This window comes from Lactuca sativa, chromosome 1 (genome assembly GCF_002870075.4).
Source record: "Lactuca sativa cultivar Salinas chromosome 1, Lsat_Salinas_v11, whole genome shotgun sequence".
Lineage (NCBI taxonomy): Eukaryota > Viridiplantae > Streptophyta > Magnoliopsida > Asterales > Asteraceae > Lactuca > Lactuca sativa.
Window position 1 is genome coordinate 198026405 of NC_056623.2, and position 22964 is coordinate 198049368.

At 36.3% G+C, this 22964-nt stretch overlaps 1 protein-coding gene across 1 annotated transcript; it reads left to right on the top strand.

The window, feature by feature from the left end:
- Window positions 1–319: 319 nt before the first annotated feature.
- On the top strand, window positions 320–6890 carry LOC122195611 (uncharacterized). Its single transcript, XM_052767181.1, has 4 exons — window positions 320–1249; window positions 2477–3472; window positions 4165–5124; window positions 5935–6890. Exons 1-4 carry the CDS (start codon window positions 320–322, stop codon window positions 5965–5967), a joined length of 2919 nt encoding a protein of 972 aa, XP_052623141.1. The 3' UTR covers window positions 5968–6890.
- Window positions 6891–22964: the final 16074 nt, after the last annotated feature.

The window sequence follows — 22964 nt, forward strand, 5'->3', positions numbered from 1 at the left end:
TTCAAAAAACAAATCATTCTTTTTTCAAAATACTATAAATAATCTTTGTTAATTACCCTAAATTTTAATTTCTTATAAAATATTCTCACTTTATAACTATTATATATAGGTTCCAGTCGACAGTTTTATAATATTTTTTTTAGAAACATAAATGATAACATGTGAAGCAGTTGGATTTAGTTTTTAAGTTACTTGGTTCAAGTCAACAGTTTTATGATATTGTAGAAAAACCTAAGGGGGATCTAATCTCTATAAGCAAACTCAGATCCGTTTATTGCACATAGCCATTACCATACCAAATCACCAATATCAGAAAACAATGTCTTCTTCAGGGGTTAACCTACAAAGTTTTTTAATTCCACTGAAGGAGATCAAGTTGGCAACGGCAGATTTCAGTCATGAAACTCAGATCGGAAATGGTAGACTTAGTGTGATCTACAAAGGTCAGCTCTCAAAACGTTGGGAAAACCGCATTGTTGCAATCAAACGAATTAAAAAGGGTAGTAAACAAGGAGAGCAAGAGTTTCATAACGAGCTCCAAATGATTTCTATGTTTCACCATCAAAGTATCATCCCTTTCGTTGGTTACTGTGATGAAAGCAGTGAGATCATTATTGTTTATGAACATGTTGTCAGTGGTAGCCTTGATCATTGTCTAAAAGACGAGATTAATAGGCGTTGCATAACATGGGCACAACGCCTGAAGATTTGCATAGGGGCAGCAAGAGGACTTGGGTATCTTCACTCGGGTATAGGTGAAGGCATCCCAGTAATTCACAGAGCTGTGAAGAGCTCAAATATATTACTAGATGACAATTTGGAAGCAAAAATTTGTGGTTTTGGTTTGTCACAATTTAGCAACATAAAACAGCGAAATACTCGAAACAATGCAAAGGCTTCGGGTACCAGGTTTTACATGGATCCCATTAACCATGGAAGTGGTGTAGTCAAGATCGAATCAGATGTTTATTCATTTGGGGTCGTATTGTTTGAAATGTTGAGTGGGATGTTGGCTGATTCTACAAGGAGCATCGATGATCATAAGCCACAAACTCTGCTTAATCTTGTTCGACGCTACTATGATGATGGGGTGGAGAAGATAACTGATCCGTGTATAATAAATCAGATCAATAGTCAATCTTTTCAGATGTTTAAAGAAGTAGCATATAAGTGTATCAGTTTCATAGTGGAGGATCGCCCTACGATGGATGTGATAATCAAGAAACTTGAGGAAGCATTAGATGTTCAAGTAAGTTTTATTTTTTTATTTTTTATTTTTTATTTTTTTTCATTTGAATAACTTAAAGGAAATTTAGTTTATACGCAAAAATGATAACTACCGTTGACAATACAACATGATAAATTGCTTTATAATTTTAGTTTTATCTTTTCATTTTTTTTTTATTTTTTTTTCTGGATGCATTTTGAACGACGGTCATGTTTTGTCATGTTAGCTAGCTGTCATTCCTTTTAAGTATAAAATCCATGATTTAATGCAGCAGCTCAACAGAAAGACCAAAAAATAATAGCTCATTTGTTATAATATGTGTTTTTGGGCATCTACACTATCTATATGTGACGGTATCTCACATTAGTGTCATAAGGTCATATATGTCTTTTATATATATATATATATATATATATATATATATATATATATATATATATATATATATATATATATATATATATATATATATATATATATATATATATATATATAAAAGTTCAATAAAGAACCATAATTATGGGTTCTTCAAAGAACCAAATCTTTTTTTCAATTTCTAAAGCTTATTCTTTATCGAAAAAAAATATAAAAATATCTAAATTCATATATTAACATTGTGAATGTGAAAAATATTTTTCAGATGTGAATCCGGATTCACATTGTGAATTTTCGAAGATTCACATTGTGAATTTGACGTAAAAAAATCGAATTTTATATCATTGGAAAAAGGATAAAAAATTATAAATTTCTGTATTTTTAATTTTTTTTTTTTGATAAAAAATAAGTTCTAAAAGTTGAAAAAATGATTGGTTCCTTGGTTCCTTAGGTAATTATGGTTCTTTATTGAACCTAACCCTATATATATATATATATATATATATATATATATATATATATATATATATATATATATATATATATATATATATATATATATATATATATATATATATATATATATATATAGAGAGAGAGAGAGAGAGAGAGAGAGAGAGAGAGAGAACATAACCGATTTTTTAACAAAATTTTATTTTCAAAGACACTGAAAAAACCAAACCGATTATAACCGAAACCAGTTTTTCAAAAATCGTTTTTTTTTTTCTTTTTCTTTTAAACCAGTTATTTTAACTGGAACTGGTTTAAAACCGGTGTTTGTCGACCTCTAACTCAGACCATTCCATTTAACTATGCATTATTTAACTATGCATTGTGAATCTGTGATGCTTTAAACCATGGCAAAATAAATAGGCTCTTGAGCAAAGTCGTTTATGTTTATTTTCACAGAACCATGGAGCTACTTCAACCACTATCGTTCAAAGCTACCCATATCAAAATTTAGAACGTTTTCTAATTCCACTAACGGCGATCAACTTGGCCACTAATGAACTAAGTAAAGAAACTCGAATCGGAGATGATGGAAATGGTTCGGTCTACAAAGGAATACTCTCTGAACGATGGAAAAATCTCACAGCGGCCTTTAAACGCTTTAATCCCAATCGTTACCAAGCAGCACATAAATTTCATAATGAGATTGGGATGATGTCCAACTTCGATCATGAAAACATCATCCCTTTCATAGGCTATTGTAATGAAGGGAATGAGATGATTATAGTTTCTGAATACGCTGAAAACAGTACCCTTGCTCATCATCTTTATCTCTACCAAAGGAGTCGTTTCATAACATGGGAACAACGCCTTAAGATTTGCAGAGGAGCAGCTAGAGGACTCAAGTATCTTCATTCAGGTCTTGGGGAATACAACAGAGTGATACATAGAGACTTCAATAGTGCACACATATTGTTAGATAGCAATATGGAAGCAAAAATTTGTGGTTTTGAATGGTCAATATCAGTCGACCGAAATCAACGACAAGTCACTGAACTTGCTGCGGTTAACACAAATTCAGTTTACTTGGATCCCATTTACAGTGAAAGTGGCATCGTTAAGACAGAATTAGACGTTTACTCATTTGGGATTGTACTTTTTGAAGTGTTGTGTGGGATGTTGGCTTATAGTAAAAGGAGGATTGGTGATGATCAACCACAAACACTCCTAAATTTGGTCAGACGCTACTACAATGAAGGACAGGATAACTTAATTGATCCTCAAATAAGAGGTGAAATTAATACTCATTCTTTTCATGTGATTAAAGAAATTGCATATCGATGCATTAGTTTGAACCTAAAGGACCGCCCCACAATGAACACGATCATCAAGAGCATTGAAGAAGCACTAGATATTCAAGTAAGTTTTTTTCATTCAATTTTCTTTAGGAAAACCAGTTTTATATGTAATCAAGGAAAAACATTTTGTGTCATACCACATTATAATTTGTTTTAATTTTGTCAAATGCAGCCTATAAAGAACATTATAATTTGTTTTATATGCGACCATTCATAATGCATGCATTGAGCTTAATAGAGTTTAGGATTGAACGCTATAGAATTTGATGGATTGCCACATTATTATTCCACTTTTCAAACAACTTTACTGTTTTTTTTTCTAATAAAACAATGAACATTACAAAAGTTCAACGTAACATATTTTAAAAAAATCATTAACTTGTTAATCATTTTATATTAAAAAAATTTTATTTTTCCTGTGAACTTCAACTATGGTTGAGTTCAATACATTGAATGTCAATTGGGTATTTCAACTCACTCAACCATTTCATTATACTATGCATCGTGGATACTCTAAGAAACATACACAATTTTTTTCACCTAGTCTAATGTAACCATTCGGTTTAAATTGTTTAATTCGTACATATTTATATATACATATAAACAAGGTTACATAATGACCATATTTTATAGAAAGAATGAAGCATGTAGGATTTAATTTTTGAAAGGTTATGTTCGTGTATATTGTTCATGTAGGGAAACTTATAATGGCACACCATCTTTAAGCAAATTCAGGTCTATTTATTTTCACAGAACCACGGAGGAGTTTCTACAATTACCCAACCCTACCAACAATCTCAAAACCTAGAAAGATATCTAATTCCACTGAAGGAGATCACTTTAGCAACCGCATGCTTCAGCTCTGAAACTCGGATCGGAGATGGTGGATTTGGTGTCGTTTATAGAGGACAACTCTCTGAGCATTGGAAAAACTTCATAGTTGCCATCAAACGCCTTGATCCTCAAGGTCATCAAGGAAAGAATGAGTTCCTTACCGAACTTAACTTGATTTCCAAGTTCCATCATCAAAATATCATCCCTTTCATCGGTTATTGTGATGAAGCCAATGAGATGATCATAGTTTACGAGTATGCTAACAATCGAAGCCTTGATTATCATCTCCAAGACCCAAATAAAAGGCATTGCCTAACATGGGTACAACGCCTCAAGATTTGCTTAGGGGCAGCAAGAGGGCTCAACTACCTTCACTCGGGGTTAGGTGAGGACAACAGAGTAATACACAGAGATATCAAGAGCGGAAACATATTGTTAGATGAAAATATGGAAGCCAAAATTTGTGATTTTGGTTTGTCGAAAGAAAGCACGAGAAATCAACAACGTAGTCATCTATATACAAATGCTGCAGGCACCAACTTCTACATGGATCCCATTTACCATGAGAGTGGCATCCTCCGTAAAGAGTCAGATGTTTACTCATTTGGCGTGGTGATGTTTGAATTGTTGAGTGGGATGTTGGCTTTTTACAGAAAGAGCTTTGGGGATGGTAAACCACAATATCTAATAAGTTTGGTCAGACGCTACTATAAGAATGGGCTCGAAAAATTAATTGATCCATTTATAAGAGATGAAATTGATAGTCGTTGCTTTTATACGTTTAAAAAACTTGCATTTCAGTGCATAAGTCACAAATCGGAGGAACGCCCTACAATGGAAACAATCATAGAAAGGATTGAGGATGCACTGGATTTTCAAGTAAGTCTTTATGTTTAATTGCTTCAAAAAAATTCTGTTTTCAAACACACAAATGAAAATTAGCATGGATTATACAGTAAAATGAATCACTTTATTTGTTCTTGTAGTAAGTTTCAAAATGTTGTTCTTTTCTAATTGGATTTAAAAACTTGTCCTAGTTTTTATTGTCTTTCAAAAATGGAATTATATGTCAAAAAAAAAAAATCATTTTTGACATTTTTATTAATTTATTATTTTATAATCTTATTGTATTCTGAATTATTTACATAGTCATTAGATGGTTAACATAGAAATATATATAAATCATTATAAACAACTCATATAATTACAAATATCTATCGGAGAACTCTAAAATAAGACCATTATTTAATTTAAGAATCATTCCATTTTCTATTGTTATTTTCTTATACTTCTTACTAATAAGCGAGTGTACATGTTTTCTAAAACAACGAATTCATTCAAGGCTATATATGTTATCGTAACTAGGAATTAAAATTGAGAGATACAACTAACAATAGTTATATCATATCATAATTACAACTAGAAAACTTAAAATCGTGGTGATGGTGGTTGTAAAAAAAATAACGATAAAGGTCGTACTGAATCGGTCAAATTGTAAATAATTTTTTGTGTCCGCCCCATTCTTTCATAAACCAAAGAAGGAAGTTTGCTTTAATTTGCCTCCAGCCAATATGTCTATATGCGAAAAGAAGAAAAATGAAATTGGGTATCAAGGTGTTAAAATTAAGAAAAATTAAAAAACAAATTTAACAAATAAGAGGCTGTAATATTTTGTTCTTGTTATTTCAGGAACTTAAGAGGTGTAAAAAGAGGAAAACTTGAGAACTTGCTATTGTGGTTGCCTGGTTGGCAGGGTGTGTATTTGTATATTATCTATAGTGGTTTGTTTATTATTGGTGATGCATTTACCCACTACAAATAGGATTTAATTATGTAATTAATTGTAACCCTTCCCCTAAACATAAAGCTTATAGTTTTTTTTTTTTTTTTTTGAACCGGCAAATAGAGGGTAACCCGACCCGATGGATCAAGAATGCCTGACGGGCCCCTAAACATAAAGCTTATAGTTAGTATCAATATCCTTGTAGTTACCAAATGACTTCTAGTCCAGCGGTATCCGGTGTTGTCATCCTTCCTTGAGGTTGAGGTTTCAAGTCTGATAGTTAACATATATGGAATTAATGAGTAGTTTATGAATAAAGTAGATTTGACGTTATATTTGACCAAGATTATTTTCAATTAATTGTTCTTAATTATGCATATTGATATTTATTAGACTAGCCGATTATATTGTGATAACTTGTAATATTTGTATATTAGAGGTGGTCAAGTGTTAATATTGTAAACTATTTATATTCATGTGAATGAAAGGGAAAACATTTTTGGTGGTATCATCTTCTCTCTCAACTCTAGCAGTCGACTTCTTCAACCCTAGTTGTAGATCATAATCTTGTCCCTCTCATTTCTTCTTCTTCATCAGATCTTGTCTATTGCAATGGCAACTCCTCTACATCATGCTGTTATGGTAACCAATATCAGAAACTACATTCCTGTTACTCTTGAAATTGAAAACGATAAATATACATCTTAGGTTGAACTATTCAAAATCCATTGTCATGCTTTCCAAGTGCTCGATCACATTCTACCACCTGCTATAGTCGATCCCTCCTCTGCCAGCGACAAAGATTCTACTACCAAGTCCAAGGATTAGTGGCCACATCTAGATGCAACTGTTATGCAATGGATATATGGGACAATCTCTAAGCATCTATTCATCACTATTTTCACTCCTGGAACAACAGTCGTTGATGCCTGGAAAGTAATAAAACATATTTTTATTGATAGTAAACCAGTCAGTGCTTTATACATTCAACAAAAATTCACCAACACAAAGCTTGAAAATTTTGCGAATATAGTTGTCTACTGTCAAGAAATCAAGAACATATCAAACCAAACTCACCAATATGGATGCTTCAGTTAATAATCAATTTCTGGTGTTGATAGCATTGCTACAATCCTTCAAGAATCAACATCGCTTTCCGACTTTTATTCTACCCGATCAAAATTGTGCCTTGAAGAAACCAGAAAATCTCTACAAACACCCACCGACGTCTCCCTTATTGTTTAATTGGTCACTACTGCCACACCGCCATTAGCCAATTTTGTGACATCTGCCCTAATCTGGCACTCAACAACCTCGGTCTTTGGTCAAAGGCGCCTCAGAAGGTTTCTATCGTGACAGGGGGCGAGTGCAGAAAGGGATATGGACTTGGTCGTGGACGTGGATTATATACTCAACAGTAGAAGCCTCCATGGATAACCTTGAATGGAACCACTTGGAACTCTCTGCAAGTTCCATACCCCACAGCTCCTCCTTATTGTTAATTTCGCCCACCAACAGTCGATATTTTAGGACCATCTCCAACACATGTTTATGTTGCCTCCGAATCTTCGTACACTTCAACTAATATCAAACAAGCCATGCACACGATGAGACTGAATTCGGATCCCAATTGGTATTTAGAAACAAGCGCCATGAATCACATGACAAATATGATAGGTGAAATCTCAACTTATGTCAATAATAGTGGACCAGCCCATATTGTTATTGGTAATGGTTAATGTTGTGACATCTCATCGGATCTTCGGGTTTTGAGTCTTTTATCTGGATCGGATGGCATATGTGTATTCCTGAATTGGTACCTAGCAAGAAATACAAAAGATCATTTGAGTTGCTCTAGGGCCGAAGCTTAGAAACAAGCTCCACCAATCAAGTTAGATCGGTGAAGATGATGAACGGGTTTATCCTAGTTAGAGAGAACCACTTTCAGGTGTGGGTTATATGTCTAACCATGGCGCCTGTGTAGAGGTTGAGAGAGAAAGGAGGACCATTCTAGGTTTTTTTAGGAGAGAGAATATCCCTTTAAAAGGTGGGGGGACATGTTCTATTTATAAGGGACTGTTAGGTCAGAAGGTAATTATGTCTTTTCTTATTGTAATTAGGTTAAATAGAGATTAGGTCAGGCCTTGGGCCCATCCAGTTCAGGCCTAGCTAGCAGGAAGCTGGGCCAGGTCTCCAAGGATCATCAGGCGAACGCTTGAGGTCGCCAGACAAAGCTGTTGCTCCAGATCTCGAGGTTTGGGCCATGCTAAATGGGCCATGCCTTAACAATTAACACATACCGATTCATGGCTCTGGACACACTATACTTCAACCTCCCTTCCCCCCTCTCAAACTCTCATGTAACGTCCCAAAAATTAAGAGTAAAATTTTCATTTTTAGAACAGTAAACCATACAAGTGAGTTGTTCCAAAACCAATCAAAGTGATTACATCATTTAAATCATCATAGTACAAATCATAAGTAGTCAATGCGGAAACCCTGGGGTATGCAATACAGTCATGACGGACCCTTCCCTTTAGAACCGGAAGTACCTGAAACAATAAACATAAAACCGTAAGAACAAAGCTTAGTGAGTTCCCCAAAATACCACATACCATACATATAATAGAGATTGATACATGCTAAACATAGTCTTACAATTTCCATTATGAAATGAGCCGCATCATGGTCTTTCTTTACCGAGTTAAGGGCCAAAACCTAGGTCCTACAAACTGTAACGCTTGTTTCAGGTATCATTTATTTCTCTAACATTTTAGGGTTCTGGATTGGGACTCGACAAGTTGGGAGCTCCAACTCGTCGAGTAGGGATCACTATGGACGCGGGTTGAAGGGTCTACTCGACGAGTTGGAAGGCCCCAACTCGACGAGTAGACACTGGAAAGGAAAACCCTAATTTTTTGGGTTTTGCACCATATATAAAGAACTTATGGCTCATTTGTGGCCTCCCTCATCGTCTTTCCAGCCCAGAGAAACCCTAGTTCGAGCCTTATATCTTCTTGTGTGTGTGTGTGATCTTTGAGAGAGACTTTTGGTGCTCATTTGAAAGGAACTAGAAGCTTGAAGAGGATAGATTGAGTAGAAGGCGGTAGATCCAGGATTTCCGCCAGTGTTGCAGCTACATTGAGGTATAAAGTCGAAAACTTGGCCTTTTATTGCTTAGAACTTCTTCTATGAAAGTTTATGGCAATCATTAGCCTAGTTTGGGATTACTCTTCGGTTTGAGCATGATATGAATATCTGCCTCGGATCTGGATATCTCAGGGCCTTTGTGGACTTAAAGTTGCCAACTTTATCAAGTCTTGGCCCTCATTCATACTCTAAGATCCTTGATAAGCTTGTTTAAGCATTTTATCCCTTGGATGCCTTGCATGCATGTAAAGTTATTAACTTTACGTGTTATCTTAACCCTAGGTTATTGGATATGTAGTTTAAGGCTTTAAATTCAACTAAAAATGGCTGAATAGGTTAATACTGGGAAAACTCGACGAGTTGGATCAAGTTACCATGCTTTCTAGATACTGAGTGAACTCGACGAGTTAATGAGACAACTCGGTGAGTTGGCTAGGGTTTTTCCCGGTTTTCTGAACACTGAAGGAACTCGATGAGTTGCTAGATGCACTCGACGAGTTGGGGTCAACATGGACTGTTGACCTTGACTGTTGACTTTGAATTGAACTAGGGTTGACCATGTTTGACTGTAAGGGTATCTTTGTTAATTCAGGGTTTTATGAAGTGATTACATGTTGGTTGTAGACGGTTGAGTTCGGAGTGTGAGTTAGGATTGGATCTTATCAGTTCAGCATTTCTTGAGAGGTGAGTCTCCTCACCATACCAATGGGTCGAAGGTACCAAGTTCATCCCATTATTGCTACGTGATGTGTTAGCTGATTATTTGTTATGGGGTATACTAGTTGTATTTATGGTAATTGCATGAAAGACCTTGGGGGTTCCTGAGGCACTTATGTGTAAGACCTTGGAGGATTTCCATGGCATCCTGAGTAAAGACCTCGGGGGGTTCCCGAGGGAATGGGCTAAGACCCTAGATGGTTTCTAGGGCACCCAGAGTAAGACCTTGGACGGTTTCCAGGGCATCGTTATTGCATAGCTTGTGGGGTTAATATGGATGATATGATTATGTGGGGTATGCTCTGGGGAACTCACTAAGCATTAGCTTACAGTTTGTTGGTTGATTCAGGTACTTCAGAGCATAAGGGCAAGGGCCCGGCTTGATGGCGTGGCACGCACTCTCCGACGATTGTATTTAGGGACATTCTGATATTACGAATAAAATGTTTGATATTGTGGATTTTGAAAACAATTGTAGTTGGTATTTTATGTTCATTGGAAACAATTTTATTAGTTCAAAAACGAAAATTTTTATTTGAAAATTTGGGTCTTTACACAAACAAGTGCCAAGAGCCAACTCCTGGTCTTCTATGCAAGTATCACAAAGACAACTAGCATACTACATATAACTGCCAAGGTCCAGAACCTAGGCTTGCATATAATTTGTTGGGAGCCATACCCAGGTCTTTCATACAATTGTCAGGAGCCATATCCGGGTCTTTCATGCAATTTCCAGGTGCCCCAACCTGGTCTTTCTACATAACATTATCCAGTGGGCCGACATTAGTACCTTCGACCTATAAGTATAGTGAGGAGACTCAACTGAATCACAAAGCTGACTAAAACCCATATCAATGTCTCTTTGACCACAACTAACAACTCTCACCGCCAAAATATGGGTGATAAACACCTCCTAACAATCCACACAAGGTAAACCCTAAGTTTACCTTCTAAAAACAGAAATTTTATGAAAAGTCAACCCATACCAAAAGTCAACGGTCAAAGTTAATGGCTAACATTGACTTTAGTTAACCGCCATGTCGTGGCCTTCCTTGGCCTCGTGGCCCTCATTCGATCAAGCAAATGGGAATTTCCTAGTTGCCACACTATGGTGACCTATGGCCACACCATGAGAGTTGAGATTCCAACAACTTAATGGATTAACCTGTTTTCTTTGATTCCATGACCTCTATAAATCAGATCTGGTCCATTCTATGGCCTAAATGGATAAATTTTCCAAATTTATCCATTAATACATCCAAAGAGATCAAGCTCTTAAACCCTAAGTCCAAATAAAGCCAAATGCCACATTGTCTTAACGAATAAGCCTTTAGTCTGAAAAAGTCCTTAACCCAACCACTCCAGAACGGTTTCGAATACCAAATCTATGATAAAGGTGGAAGCTTGATAAACATGCATATCCAAAATATGTCTAGAATCCATTTTAGGTCATAATAAGCTAAAAATTCCCAAAACCTCATGCAATGATAAGAACTCCAACGAAAGCCTAGATCTACAACATATGATGTTCATGGGACTTAGGATAGTCATAAAGTTGCCAACTTTATGAGTTCATTCCTTCCAAACTTGCTCAAACATGAAGAAAATGGGACAATATCTTAGATCTAGCCACTTTAAGCCATAAAGTTTGAACCTTTGACACTTATAAAGGTCCATAAGCTATGTAAGATGTTAGTTCCTTGAAAGTTCCACCAATGGAGTAGCTTCTTCTCCATATTCTCTTCTTCTTCGAGCCAACAATGATCCAAAAACAACACAAATCACCAAGGGAATGGGAGTTAGGGTTTCTATGAGGTATAAGGGTGTTGGAGGTTGGTAATAAACCCTAAAAATGGTTTAGAGGGGTTTAAATGTGAAGGTAAATGTTATCGGCCCATTTGTTGTCTTACATCATAGTCGACCTCAAATCGGCCTACATCCTTCTTCCATAGTCTCAAAACTCTTCCTGCCATGGTCTAATCCTACCTAGAGAAAGCTACAAGCCAAATCATTATTTCACAACACCCTTACAACTAGTTATTGTTCAGGTGAATGCTACGGGTCACCCCCCACAGTCTTACAACACTTCTACCACTACCTGCCAACCTAGTGAATGCTACGTGAAGGTTTGTATCCATCGGATACACTTAAGTAGGAATAACAAAGAACAAACAACCTAAACAAAGATTAAACAGAAAAATAAAAGAACACGAGTAATCACAAAGATACTTTCACTAAGAAAGAATGTTCTCACCAAGAGAACGAGGTCACAAAGACGGTCACAAAGACATACATTAAGGTTTCACCCCCAATATTGACTATATACGATTCCAATAACCGATATCCTACTAATTAAGGGATGTAGACATGTAAGGTCACACCTTATGATCTGATAAGTCAAACACTTTACACTATCGGTCAGCGTCAACGTATACATCATCATCAGCGCTAGCGCATAAAGTCTATCAGCATCAGGATGAAGATAGTTTATACTATGTAATCTGTTGTATATTAGGTAATGATTCAGTTAAGTATAGAATAGATAGCAGATCTGATATCTTTGTTATAAAGATCGGTTCTTAGTATAGATACGATACAATCCCTTATAGCAAGGGATATACTTGTATAGACTAGTATATATTCAACATTAGGGTGAAACCCTAATGTGTATCTTGAATGGCTTGGTGTCGTTAATCGTCTTTGTGATTGTCCTTATGACAAACCCATTTTCTTGGTGAAAACAAACTCTAATTTCTTAGTGAAAGACAATTTTGAGAATATGTTGTGTTCTTTACCTTATTTTCTTTATTTGTTTAGATTAGTTTAGTTTTATTATTTATACTTGAAGAGTATCTGACTGATACAAACCTTCAATTGGTATCGGAGTAGGTTTTTGATACACTCAAGTAATCATGTCGACCTCTTACAATCCAAAATCAACCACTTGTAAAGAGATATCTCTGTTTGATGAACTCACCGTTCGGGCTCTAGCTGATTGTACACACTACTCCATCTCGTTTTCTCTTTAAAACCCTTACTAGTTTTAGAAAAATCATTTCTTTTTAGAAAATTTTCTCAAATCCTCAGTTTGAGTCCAGATATACCTGAGAGTACATCCGAATCCCATAAAACATGGCTCTGATACCAACTTGTAACACTCTAAATTTTCAAATAAATTTTTCATTTTTAAAATCACATAAAACCCAATATCGCATTTCTCAAAAACCACAAAATGTATATGTTGTCAAAACACAAGGCAAAAAATGTTTGATAATATCCCAGAATCCACAAAAACATAATCTCTAACTGGTGTGTACAATCAAGCTAGTGCCTTCCCGCGATCCTGAGAGGTACCTGAAACACATATAACACAACATGGTAAACATGAAGCTTAGTGATTTCCCCAAAATATTACATACACAAATAAAAAGCTTCTCATGGCTATAGCTCGGCATGGACACTCTGGTCATGCGTCTCGGTCAGGACCCTCCGATCTCATGGCTCGGTGTGGACCCTCTGGTCATGTGTCTCAATGAAGATCCTCCGGTCTCACATATCGGGTTGGACCCTCCAGTCCTATATCCCAGTGAAGACCTTCCGGTCTCACAACTCGGTTTGGACCCTCCGCTCCTAACTAAGTAAGGCACATAATAATATATAGCATAAATCACAAAGACAAAATGCATAATATCACATAACTCAGTATTAGCACATAAGACCCTCCGGTCGATAACTCAAATAAGACCCTCCGGTCATACAGTATTACCACTTAGGTAAATATAGTGAGAAGACTCACCTCGTAAGTAAGCAAGTAGGTCCCGTACCCCATAAACGGTCTAGACTCCACCTACATATCATAATCATCTATAATTAAAACTTTATAACCACAACTCTAAAAAGTTAGGCTAACCCCTTCTCTAACTCTCGGAAAGGGTGAAAGACCATTTTACCCCTCCATGGTCTCCATAATTCATGTTTTGACCAAACCCTAAAAGTCAATGAAAGTCAACACTCGAGTCAACAGTCCATGTTGACCCACCTCGTCGAGTGCATCTATGCGACTTGTCGAGTTCCTTCGTTTTCTATGAAGTATCAGGAAAATCCAACTCAACTAGTCGAGTTGTCTCACCAACCCGCCAAGTTGTAACGCGTCCAGACTATCGGGGAAAACCCTAGCCAACTCGTCGAGTCCCTTCAGTTCATCTCATTTAGATGTTTTTAAGCAGACGCTAAGGCCTCATACTCTAGATCTAGCCTTCTAAGGCTGAAGTATCACAGAAAGTTGCAAGCTTTATGTCCATGCATGGCATTTAGGGTTAAAAATGCCAAAACAAGCTCTATAGAGGGTTTAATGCATGAAAGTTGGCCAATAGCTTGATAAAGGTTGAATCTTTAGGCCCAAGGGACCTCATACTATCCAGATCTGAAGTCTCAACTCCATGGCAAGCTTAAACAACTTAACGACCCAAAGAAAAGATGGAAATAGCCATAAACTCCTAGTGAAGAGATCTAACCAAACAATGATCAAGGTCATAGCTTTTTACCTCCAAATAACAGCTAGCACAGAAAGGACATTGGATCCAAGGGCTTCTTCTCGTTCCAAACCTTTTGCTCTTCAATCTCCTTCCAAGAATGCACTAGAACATACAATCTTAGCCTTTGTCTCTCACACAAATGAATACAGCTTGATTAGGGTTTCTCTCAGTGTGTCAAGATGATATGGGAGGCAGAAATGAAGGCTTAAGGTCCTTTAAATAGGGCACAAACCCTAAAAATTAGGGTTTTCACTCTCAGCTCCTACTCGTCCAGTTAGGGTCCTCCAACTCGTCGAGTAGACTCTAAATATCACGCGGCCATTTTAATTCTCTACTCGGAGAGTTGGGGCCTCCAACTCGTCGAGTTGCTCTGACAACATGAATATAAATTAATTAAATATTATACCTAGGAGTCGGGATGTTACACTCAACATCATCAAAAAAGGTCTTGTAGCTATTTTGCATCAATCATCCAATATTGATGCATCTGATATTAAGCTGAAAGGAAAATCTATTCCTGTATATAACAAGGAAGAGAAAAGAGTATTGAATCTTGATGTAAAGGCAAGAATTACTATTGGAAACTCACCCATTTACTCTATCTATTTTTTAGTTCAAAACTTCTCAACCGCTCAAGAGATGATGATCACTATCATCTACTTTTGAAAAGGAAAACTCCTCTGATGATGAAGGTAAGTGTCTCATGGCCCAGATCTTTGAATCTTATGCTGACACATCAAATGACAGTGTTCTGACTCTTGACGTTGATACCTCTCAAGCAGCTAAAAACCTTAAGTTAGAATTGGACGCTACTTCAACATATCAGGTAATCTTGTTAACTTTTCTTTCATTGAAAACGTCGAAAAGGATGACATGATTGATCTCTTACACTTCAATTTATCTGCTTCAAATAAATAAAAATCTTATTTCTGCTTTGAGTTAGAAAAAAACTGAAAGAAAACTATCCTTTTTCAAAAATCTACTTCTTTATTAATAAAGAAAAACACTTGTATCTCACTGACCAATAATTTCTTCACTTTAAAAAGGAAAAGGTTGTTGATCATGCTAGTCGCATTCAACTTATTTTAAAAAATTGGGCTTCTTCTCACCTTAGTGTAACAAAAATTATTAATGCTCATATACTAGATCAACGTGAGAAAATTCTTGGAGGTGGTATAGAATGTGTTGTTTCTTTAATCAAAACTATTTAGAAAAAGCTTTAAGAATAGATTTGTAAGTTTGTAATTTATAAATAAAACTTTAATTGATACTCATTTCTCCACTGATTCTAACAGCATTACCAAATGTGTTTCTCAATTAACTGCTCTTGATCCTTCCCACCAACCTTGTCATCGTGAGTTTGTTCTTCCACCACTAAGATTTTGCTAAAATTTCCTATATGTAATGGTGAAGTTCATTTAGTAAACGAAATTCTTAGCATCTTTCCTCAGTGCTCTGTTAGCAACTCTAGATCTAAAGATCAATCAATATCTTCCAATTTAGATGACTCTTCAATGTATCTGGTGTCTCATGACAAGGTATCATTTGAGCACACTGTAGATGACATTCCTTGTTCCAAAAATAAAACAAGAACTCTTAAATTGTAACACTTGTGTTTCTAGCCTAGACATTTATATTGAGGTGATAGTCTAGATTAACCTTTGTAACTCATTTTGAAGAAATGAAAAGGAATTATGTGAATATTATGTGAATTATGTGTTTTACGCTTAATTATTAAGGTTTAATTAATTAAGAATAAAAATAAGCATCAAAATTAAAGTGTGAGATAAAGCTGATATCTTTACATAAAGTTGTAGTGGTCGAAACAAGGATTTCAGGGATATAAAGAATACCAAAATCCGAGTTATAACGAAGAAATTATGACCTGTCGAAGTTTCGCGATAAAACGGCACGGTGCCGAATGTCGTAAAATGTGAGTTTTTGATAAACTACTTTTTAGCCTTATTGATCTAAACGAAAGTCGTAATATTCGTTAAACCGAAAAGTTCGATAAAAAGAACACCCAAATCTGACTTCGTATGAGGAAGTTATGATTTTTCGAAGTTTCAGCTTAGCAGTAGACAACTAAAAACTCGAATTTTAGATCGAGTGATTTTTAGCCAACACGACCTAAACGAGAATTGAAGGTCTTGTCATTAGTAGCACAACGGTAAAAAGTGTGACGAAAACGGACGTCGGATGAAGAAGTTATGAATTTTTAACGGATTTCTTATCCCGGTCTGTTAAAAATAATAATATAAAAATTTAAGTCAAAATTATTCGACGAGGTCTAAACGAAAATTGTAGAGCATAAATTTACCTACACGTGCATATAAAGAACGTCAAAAACGGAGCTTGTATGTGAAAGTTATGGATTTTAGAAGTTTTTGCAGTCGACGAAGTCTAAACGAAAGTTGTAGAGTATAATTTTACCTACGCGTGCATATAAAGAACGTCAAAAACGAAGCTCGTATGCGAAAGTTATGGATTTTAGAAGTTTTTGCACAAAAACCGAGAAACCTCGCATACGTGGACTTCATACAAATATTTTGGGTAAAACATGGGTAGATAGTGATGTGTGATAAAATAAAATTGATGAGAGGCCTCGATGTGGTTTGAGATCCACGCGTGCATATAAAGAACGTCAAAAACGGAGCTCGTATGCAAAGGTTATGGATTTTAGAAGCTTTTGCACAAAAACCGAGAAATCTCGCATACGTGGACTTCATACAAATATGTTGGGTAAAACATGGGTAGATAGTGATGTGTGATAAAATAGAATTGATGAGAGGCCTCGATGTGATTTGAGATCCAATCATCTAGCGGAGTTTGGATGACGACCACGGACTTTTCTAGATAGTCCAGTGGAACACTGGCAGGCCCACCACATGTAGGTGTAATGAACTAAGAGTGTTCATTCACTATACTCCATCCCCTCATGGTTGCCTTTAGGACATGTATGGCTGAGGAAACCCCTTAGCAGTAGTGTCCATCCCGATGATATTCTTTAGGCTAGGTCCCTTGTGATAAGTGTTTAGGGACGTAAAGTGAGGATAACGGGAACGGGTAATCAGGGTTATTGTTGATTGGTGAACTTAATAAGTTTATTATTATTGTGGGTTGAAAACCCTATATGCTCACCAGGCTCCCAAGCCTGACCCACTCAGCCTTTTATGTTACAGGTAGTGGACCCCGAGCATAGTCGGAGGACGATGAGAGATTTTTGGATTATAGGCCAGTAGTTGTAAATAACTGTTGAAAGGCTAATAATGTCTTGTTTATGCTTTTGATCTGTACTGGAACATGACATCCCGAGGTTTTGATATGAAATGAAACTATACATTTCTTAAAGAAAGGTTTTGCTAAACTTTTATCTTGTTTTGTTTTGGGGACGAATTCCACAACATCTATTAAAAGGATTTCTCTGATTTTATTTTAAAAAGCATAAATTAAATCGGTCTTTTCTTGCCGAGAAATTAGGGGATGTCACTTAAATTAAAGAGTCAAAGTTCTTCAGACTCAGTAGTTGAAAAGAAGTCAAAATATAATGTTAAAGGAAAGAAGTCTGGAATCAAAGTCTGTTATTGATGTGGTGATACTTCTTACAAATTTAGTAAGTGTACTTTGAAAAGAACACAATTCATGCTGACAATATCATGACTCGTAATGATAAATGGATCAAAAATGGAAACTTATTGAACTGTCTCCCTAATGATTGTTAAAATATATTTTCTTCAGTGACCCATTGCAAGATGGATCAGTGTATATTAACTGTATATATATGTTTCAGGGTAAAGAACATATTTCATATTTAGAAAGCGGTTGCACAAGAAATATGACTGGATTCAAGTTTCTGTTAGATTTTGAGCATTCTAACACTCCTAAGTGTACATGCAACCCTAAATACCTTGGATCTATGTTTTCTCTATTATACATGCAAATATGAACTTTCCAAGGTATTCATCCTAACTAGCATAATAACATTGCTTGATATGAATATATTAAGTTAGAATTACATAACTCTTTGATGTAGAATGTCTTCATGAAGCTTGAGTGCCTAGTGCCCCAAGTGTGACACCTCAAATGGTTCACACGACACCAAATACACTTGGAATAGATTAGAGAGAAATCCACACTTCATGAAAATCGGCTAGCCCTTTCTATCACACATAGTGGCCGATTTTTCCCAACAATATGATATTTATATAGTGTCACAATTAGGGTAAACCCTAATTGTCATGGCTTTCCATTTCCTTGGATCCATGGGTTCAAATACACCATGGAGCATCCTATGGGTTTTAGCCCAACTTGATAATCCATGGAGTCTTAGCCCACTATACGAGTATGGATGATTTACACAATCAACCCATATATTTAATTAGTCTTCTTTTGATCACTTATTTATTCCTAGATTAATTCTTGATCAATACTAATTAAATAATCTTATTAATATATTAGAACTTATAATATATTAACAAACCTTAAGTGTTATTTCTCTCATTATAGTCTATCCAAATGCATGATGCCATGCAACCCAAATGGACCATGCCGGGTCGGGTGAAGTCTTACCAATTATAGTTATGGACTTAGACATTAATCTAACAGTCACCCACTTGGATAAGTCTAAAACTATTATTGCGTATGACTTCAAGAACCGACTGGCAATAGTAGCTCTCAAAAGCTTTTGTTGAACTCTGACCTTGTCGATGAACTCTGACCTTTGTCAATGACTTGTCCATTAGATAAGGGATCATATATTCCTCCATTCTAGATATCATATGGACTGAGACATGGATTATAATCATTCTCTCTGTCCAATTTTTGTTTCCCGATTTCCGATTTATGACGACTGACTAATTGAACAAATCAAATCAGTCCTGGCCCGGCCGAGCACTTACATTTGTCATCACCAAATCATCGAGGGGCCCACAAATATCGCTTTTATCCCGAAGGTAAAAGGAATGGATAAACTTCGACTCATATGGCTTGTTCTACTACTTGTGGAATCATACACAAAGGCACGTTTTATAACATCGAGTTACCAATGCGTTTTCATGCAATCAATGTATAACCAACTCATAGTAACAAGTCATATCTCTAGGTTTGAAGAATATAAGATATTATCGTCTCAAGATCACTTGTGCTAAAATCCATGAAGTGATTCTAATGAGCGCGGGTTGAATCCAATACTCAGAACTTACGAGCACTCATGAGTGTTGTAGCACCACCTTGTCCAACATCTTAGACCTCTACAAGCCCAACCCATGACAGTCTTGATTCATATCTACTTCCAACATATGACCGACTGTGGATGGTTTGAATAACTTAGTCATTCAGAACAATGACCTATTTATTCTGGAAGTCAAAACATGAAAAGTGAAACACAATAATAATCGAATCCAATATGGTCTCAGAACTTATGAATATAAATAAAACACCTTTTATTTCTCACCATATGATTACACATTATTCATTGTATATTGTTTCAGCTATCAACTTTATTCTTGAATTAAAACAATAGTTGTCCCATGCTCCAAGCATGTACACTATGATTTCTAAACACTAGTTATGCCATACACCAAGTATGCATACTATGTTTGTCTATGATCTTTACTTTGCGAAATAGACCAATTGAACATAACTCCAATCATTCATATTTCACAGTCCCAAATCCGTACTGCAAATGCAACAATTCCAAATTCATGCCATTTACTGAAATCTGTTAGATTCTAAACTTATATGCATTGATCCTCTTGTAATGATTATGCACAAAGTCACAAGGACTTGGAAACAAACATTATAGAGCTTTCCAAAGGAGATCAACTCCTTGGAAACATCCTTCTTGCATTAAGTTTTCCCAATCTTACACATATTGAATAATTTCTAACTTTGAAACATTTCCATAATCCATTTTGACTATCACTTCTAAACAAGAATTGCCTCCTTACAGATTATGTCAATATGGTCCTTCTAGAATTAACACTATACTTCCAACTATCCTTGCGCAACCAATCTTTGGTAAACCTTAGATTGTCCTCGACAATTGCTTAATCATTTTAGTCATATCCAATTCTAGACCTTTTTCCCTTCTTAATGCCCTAAGCATTTGCAAAATTTTAGAAAGGATGATTATAGCACATGTAATCGATCCTATATCCGAAGCATATGGGACACGATTCATGATGTCTCACATAAAGACTAAACCAGTCTTTTGCTATAATATTTCCATTTCAATTTGCCAAGTTCTCATAATTCAGATTATGAAAAGGGATGTCGTAATCATAATCGAATTTTAGAACACAAATAATGGACCCATATATAGAATTTTCTTATGTTGAGCCATTCCAACATAACATTCATATATACTTGACTAAATACGATTAAAACCTCAATCTAAGTTTTTAGATTTAAGATGAAGTATAATTTCCTCTCCCTTAATTATAGCAAAACAACTTTTTTCCCAATTGAAACCTTTTGTTTTTTTAATATTAACATTGCTAACTTGCAACCTTTATCATAATTATCATGCTCCCACTAACATGATGATTATTAGTATAACACTTATTCTCCCACTAGCTTTGACATGTACTCAGAAATCAGCTGGACTTCTAGAAATCAATACTTTATTGACTTTCTTACCAAAGTTCAGATTTCTGATACTAGATTGCTTTGATAAAACTTTATCAATATCATACTCCTTATCTTAGATAGCTCACAGGTGTGTCTAAACAATTTTAAGAACTATGAAAAGGGATGTCGTAATCATAGTCTCGATTGTTTAGACCTTTGCCACTTCTCACAAGTCCATGTTAGTGTGCCGGTTAACCACACATGCTCCACTAACGACTTTGAGAATGCAAATAACACACTTGCTACCTAGCTAAAATCTACTTAGTGAAAGTGTTTCCTCACCATCATTATCATGAATTGGAGAGAAACCTTATGACACTTAGACTTAATGGTGTATGTGTTCATATCCATGTGAATTTTCAAAACCATAGTCACAAGACAAGGATAATGACAAATCCAAACTCATCTGGCAGCCCAAGGGCTTGCCATTGCTTCCAAGTTGTTGTGCAACCAATTGAGAACTCTAAGAACTCATATGCAAAGCCAACTTTAATTGGAATGAGCATAGAATATGTCAACACGATAGGTTATAAACCTCAAGTCGTGTGCTAGTGAAGAACTTCAGGTTTTATTCTTGATTAGTTCTTAAGACTATCAAGACCTTTAAGACTCCCACTGTCCTCTTGACATATAACACTTTCTTGTCAGATATTCAAGAGATAGTGTGGATTCTAATCAAGATAAACACTTCACACAATTGGCCATTCGCAGACCGACAGACAAAGTGAGAGAACGATTCAAACTTTAGAAGACATGATGCGAGCTTGTGTGATCGTCTTCGGTAAATCGTGGGATACACACTTACCTCTTGTGGATTTTTCCTACAACAATAGTTATCATACGAGCATCAAGGCAGCTCCATTCGAAGCCCTCTACGACCGAAAGTGTAGATCCCCTCTGTGCTGGGCTGAGGTGGGTGACACTCAGTTGGCTAAGGGACGAGTTCCTGACAGAGCTCTCACTGGTCCGGAGATCATTCGAGAAACGATCGAGAAGATTGTATAGATTCGTGAACGATTAAAAGCCGCTAAGGATCGACAGAAAAGCTATGCGGACAAACGAAGAAAACCCTTGGAATTTCAGGTAGGAGACCGAGTCCTTTTGAAGGTCTCGCCCTGGAAGGGCACGATACGCTTCGGAAAACGTGGAAAGCTGAACCCAAGGTACATAGGGCCTTTCGAGATTCTTGCTAGAATTGGTCCTGTGGCTTACAAACTCAACCTACCCCACGAGCTAAGTAACATACATCCTACCTTCCACGTCTCAAACTTGAAGAAATGCCTGTCCGACGAGACTCTAGTCATTCCGCTTGACGAGATCGAGGTCAATGAGAGCCTCAACTTCGTGGAAGAGCCTGCAGAGATTATGGATCGGGTAGTAAAACGAACGAAGCAAATCCGCATCCCAATTGTTAAGGTTCGGTGGAATGCCAAGCGGGGACCGGAATTCACTTGGGAGCGCGAGGATCAAATGAAACTCAAATATCCCCATCTTTTTGCATTGCAGTTCGGTAATTACCGTCTGTAGGAATTCTAAATTTCGAGACGAAATTCCCTCTAACGGGGGGATAATACAACACGAAACTTTCATCGTATGTAATTGGTCTGCGTATTGTCTTTAAATCTTGAATTCTTCATCCTTTGTAAATCTTGTGGTTCCAAATGCATGTATAGGACATAATATAGTCTAGTTATGGGTCTCAGGAGGTGTTGGAAAGTGTTTTGCATTATGAAATTGGATTAAACACACCAAAAGAGGTGTGTGCGGCCACACTTTTGTGTGTACGGCCACACACCCATGTGTGCAGCCACACACCCAACCGCACACCCTCTAGCCTCACACCCAAACATATATATAGATGAATACACTCTTCTTTCATTCGTTTGGATGCTCCTTACCCTCTC

Excerpts from the sequence above, each read along its gene's own strand:
- LOC122195611 (XM_052767181.1), top strand. The coding sequence starts at position 320 with ATGTCTTCTTCAGGGGTTAACCTACAAAGTTTTTTAATTCCACTGAAG. Across the intron at positions 3,473-4,164 it reads AAGAAGCACTAGATATTCAA|AACCACGGAGGAGTTTCTAC; the intron begins GTAAGTTTTTTT and ends TTATTTTCACAG. Across the intron at positions 5,125-5,934 it reads AGGATGCACTGGATTTTCAA|GAACTTAAGAGGTGTAAAAA; the intron begins GTAAGTCTTTAT and ends TTGTTATTTCAG.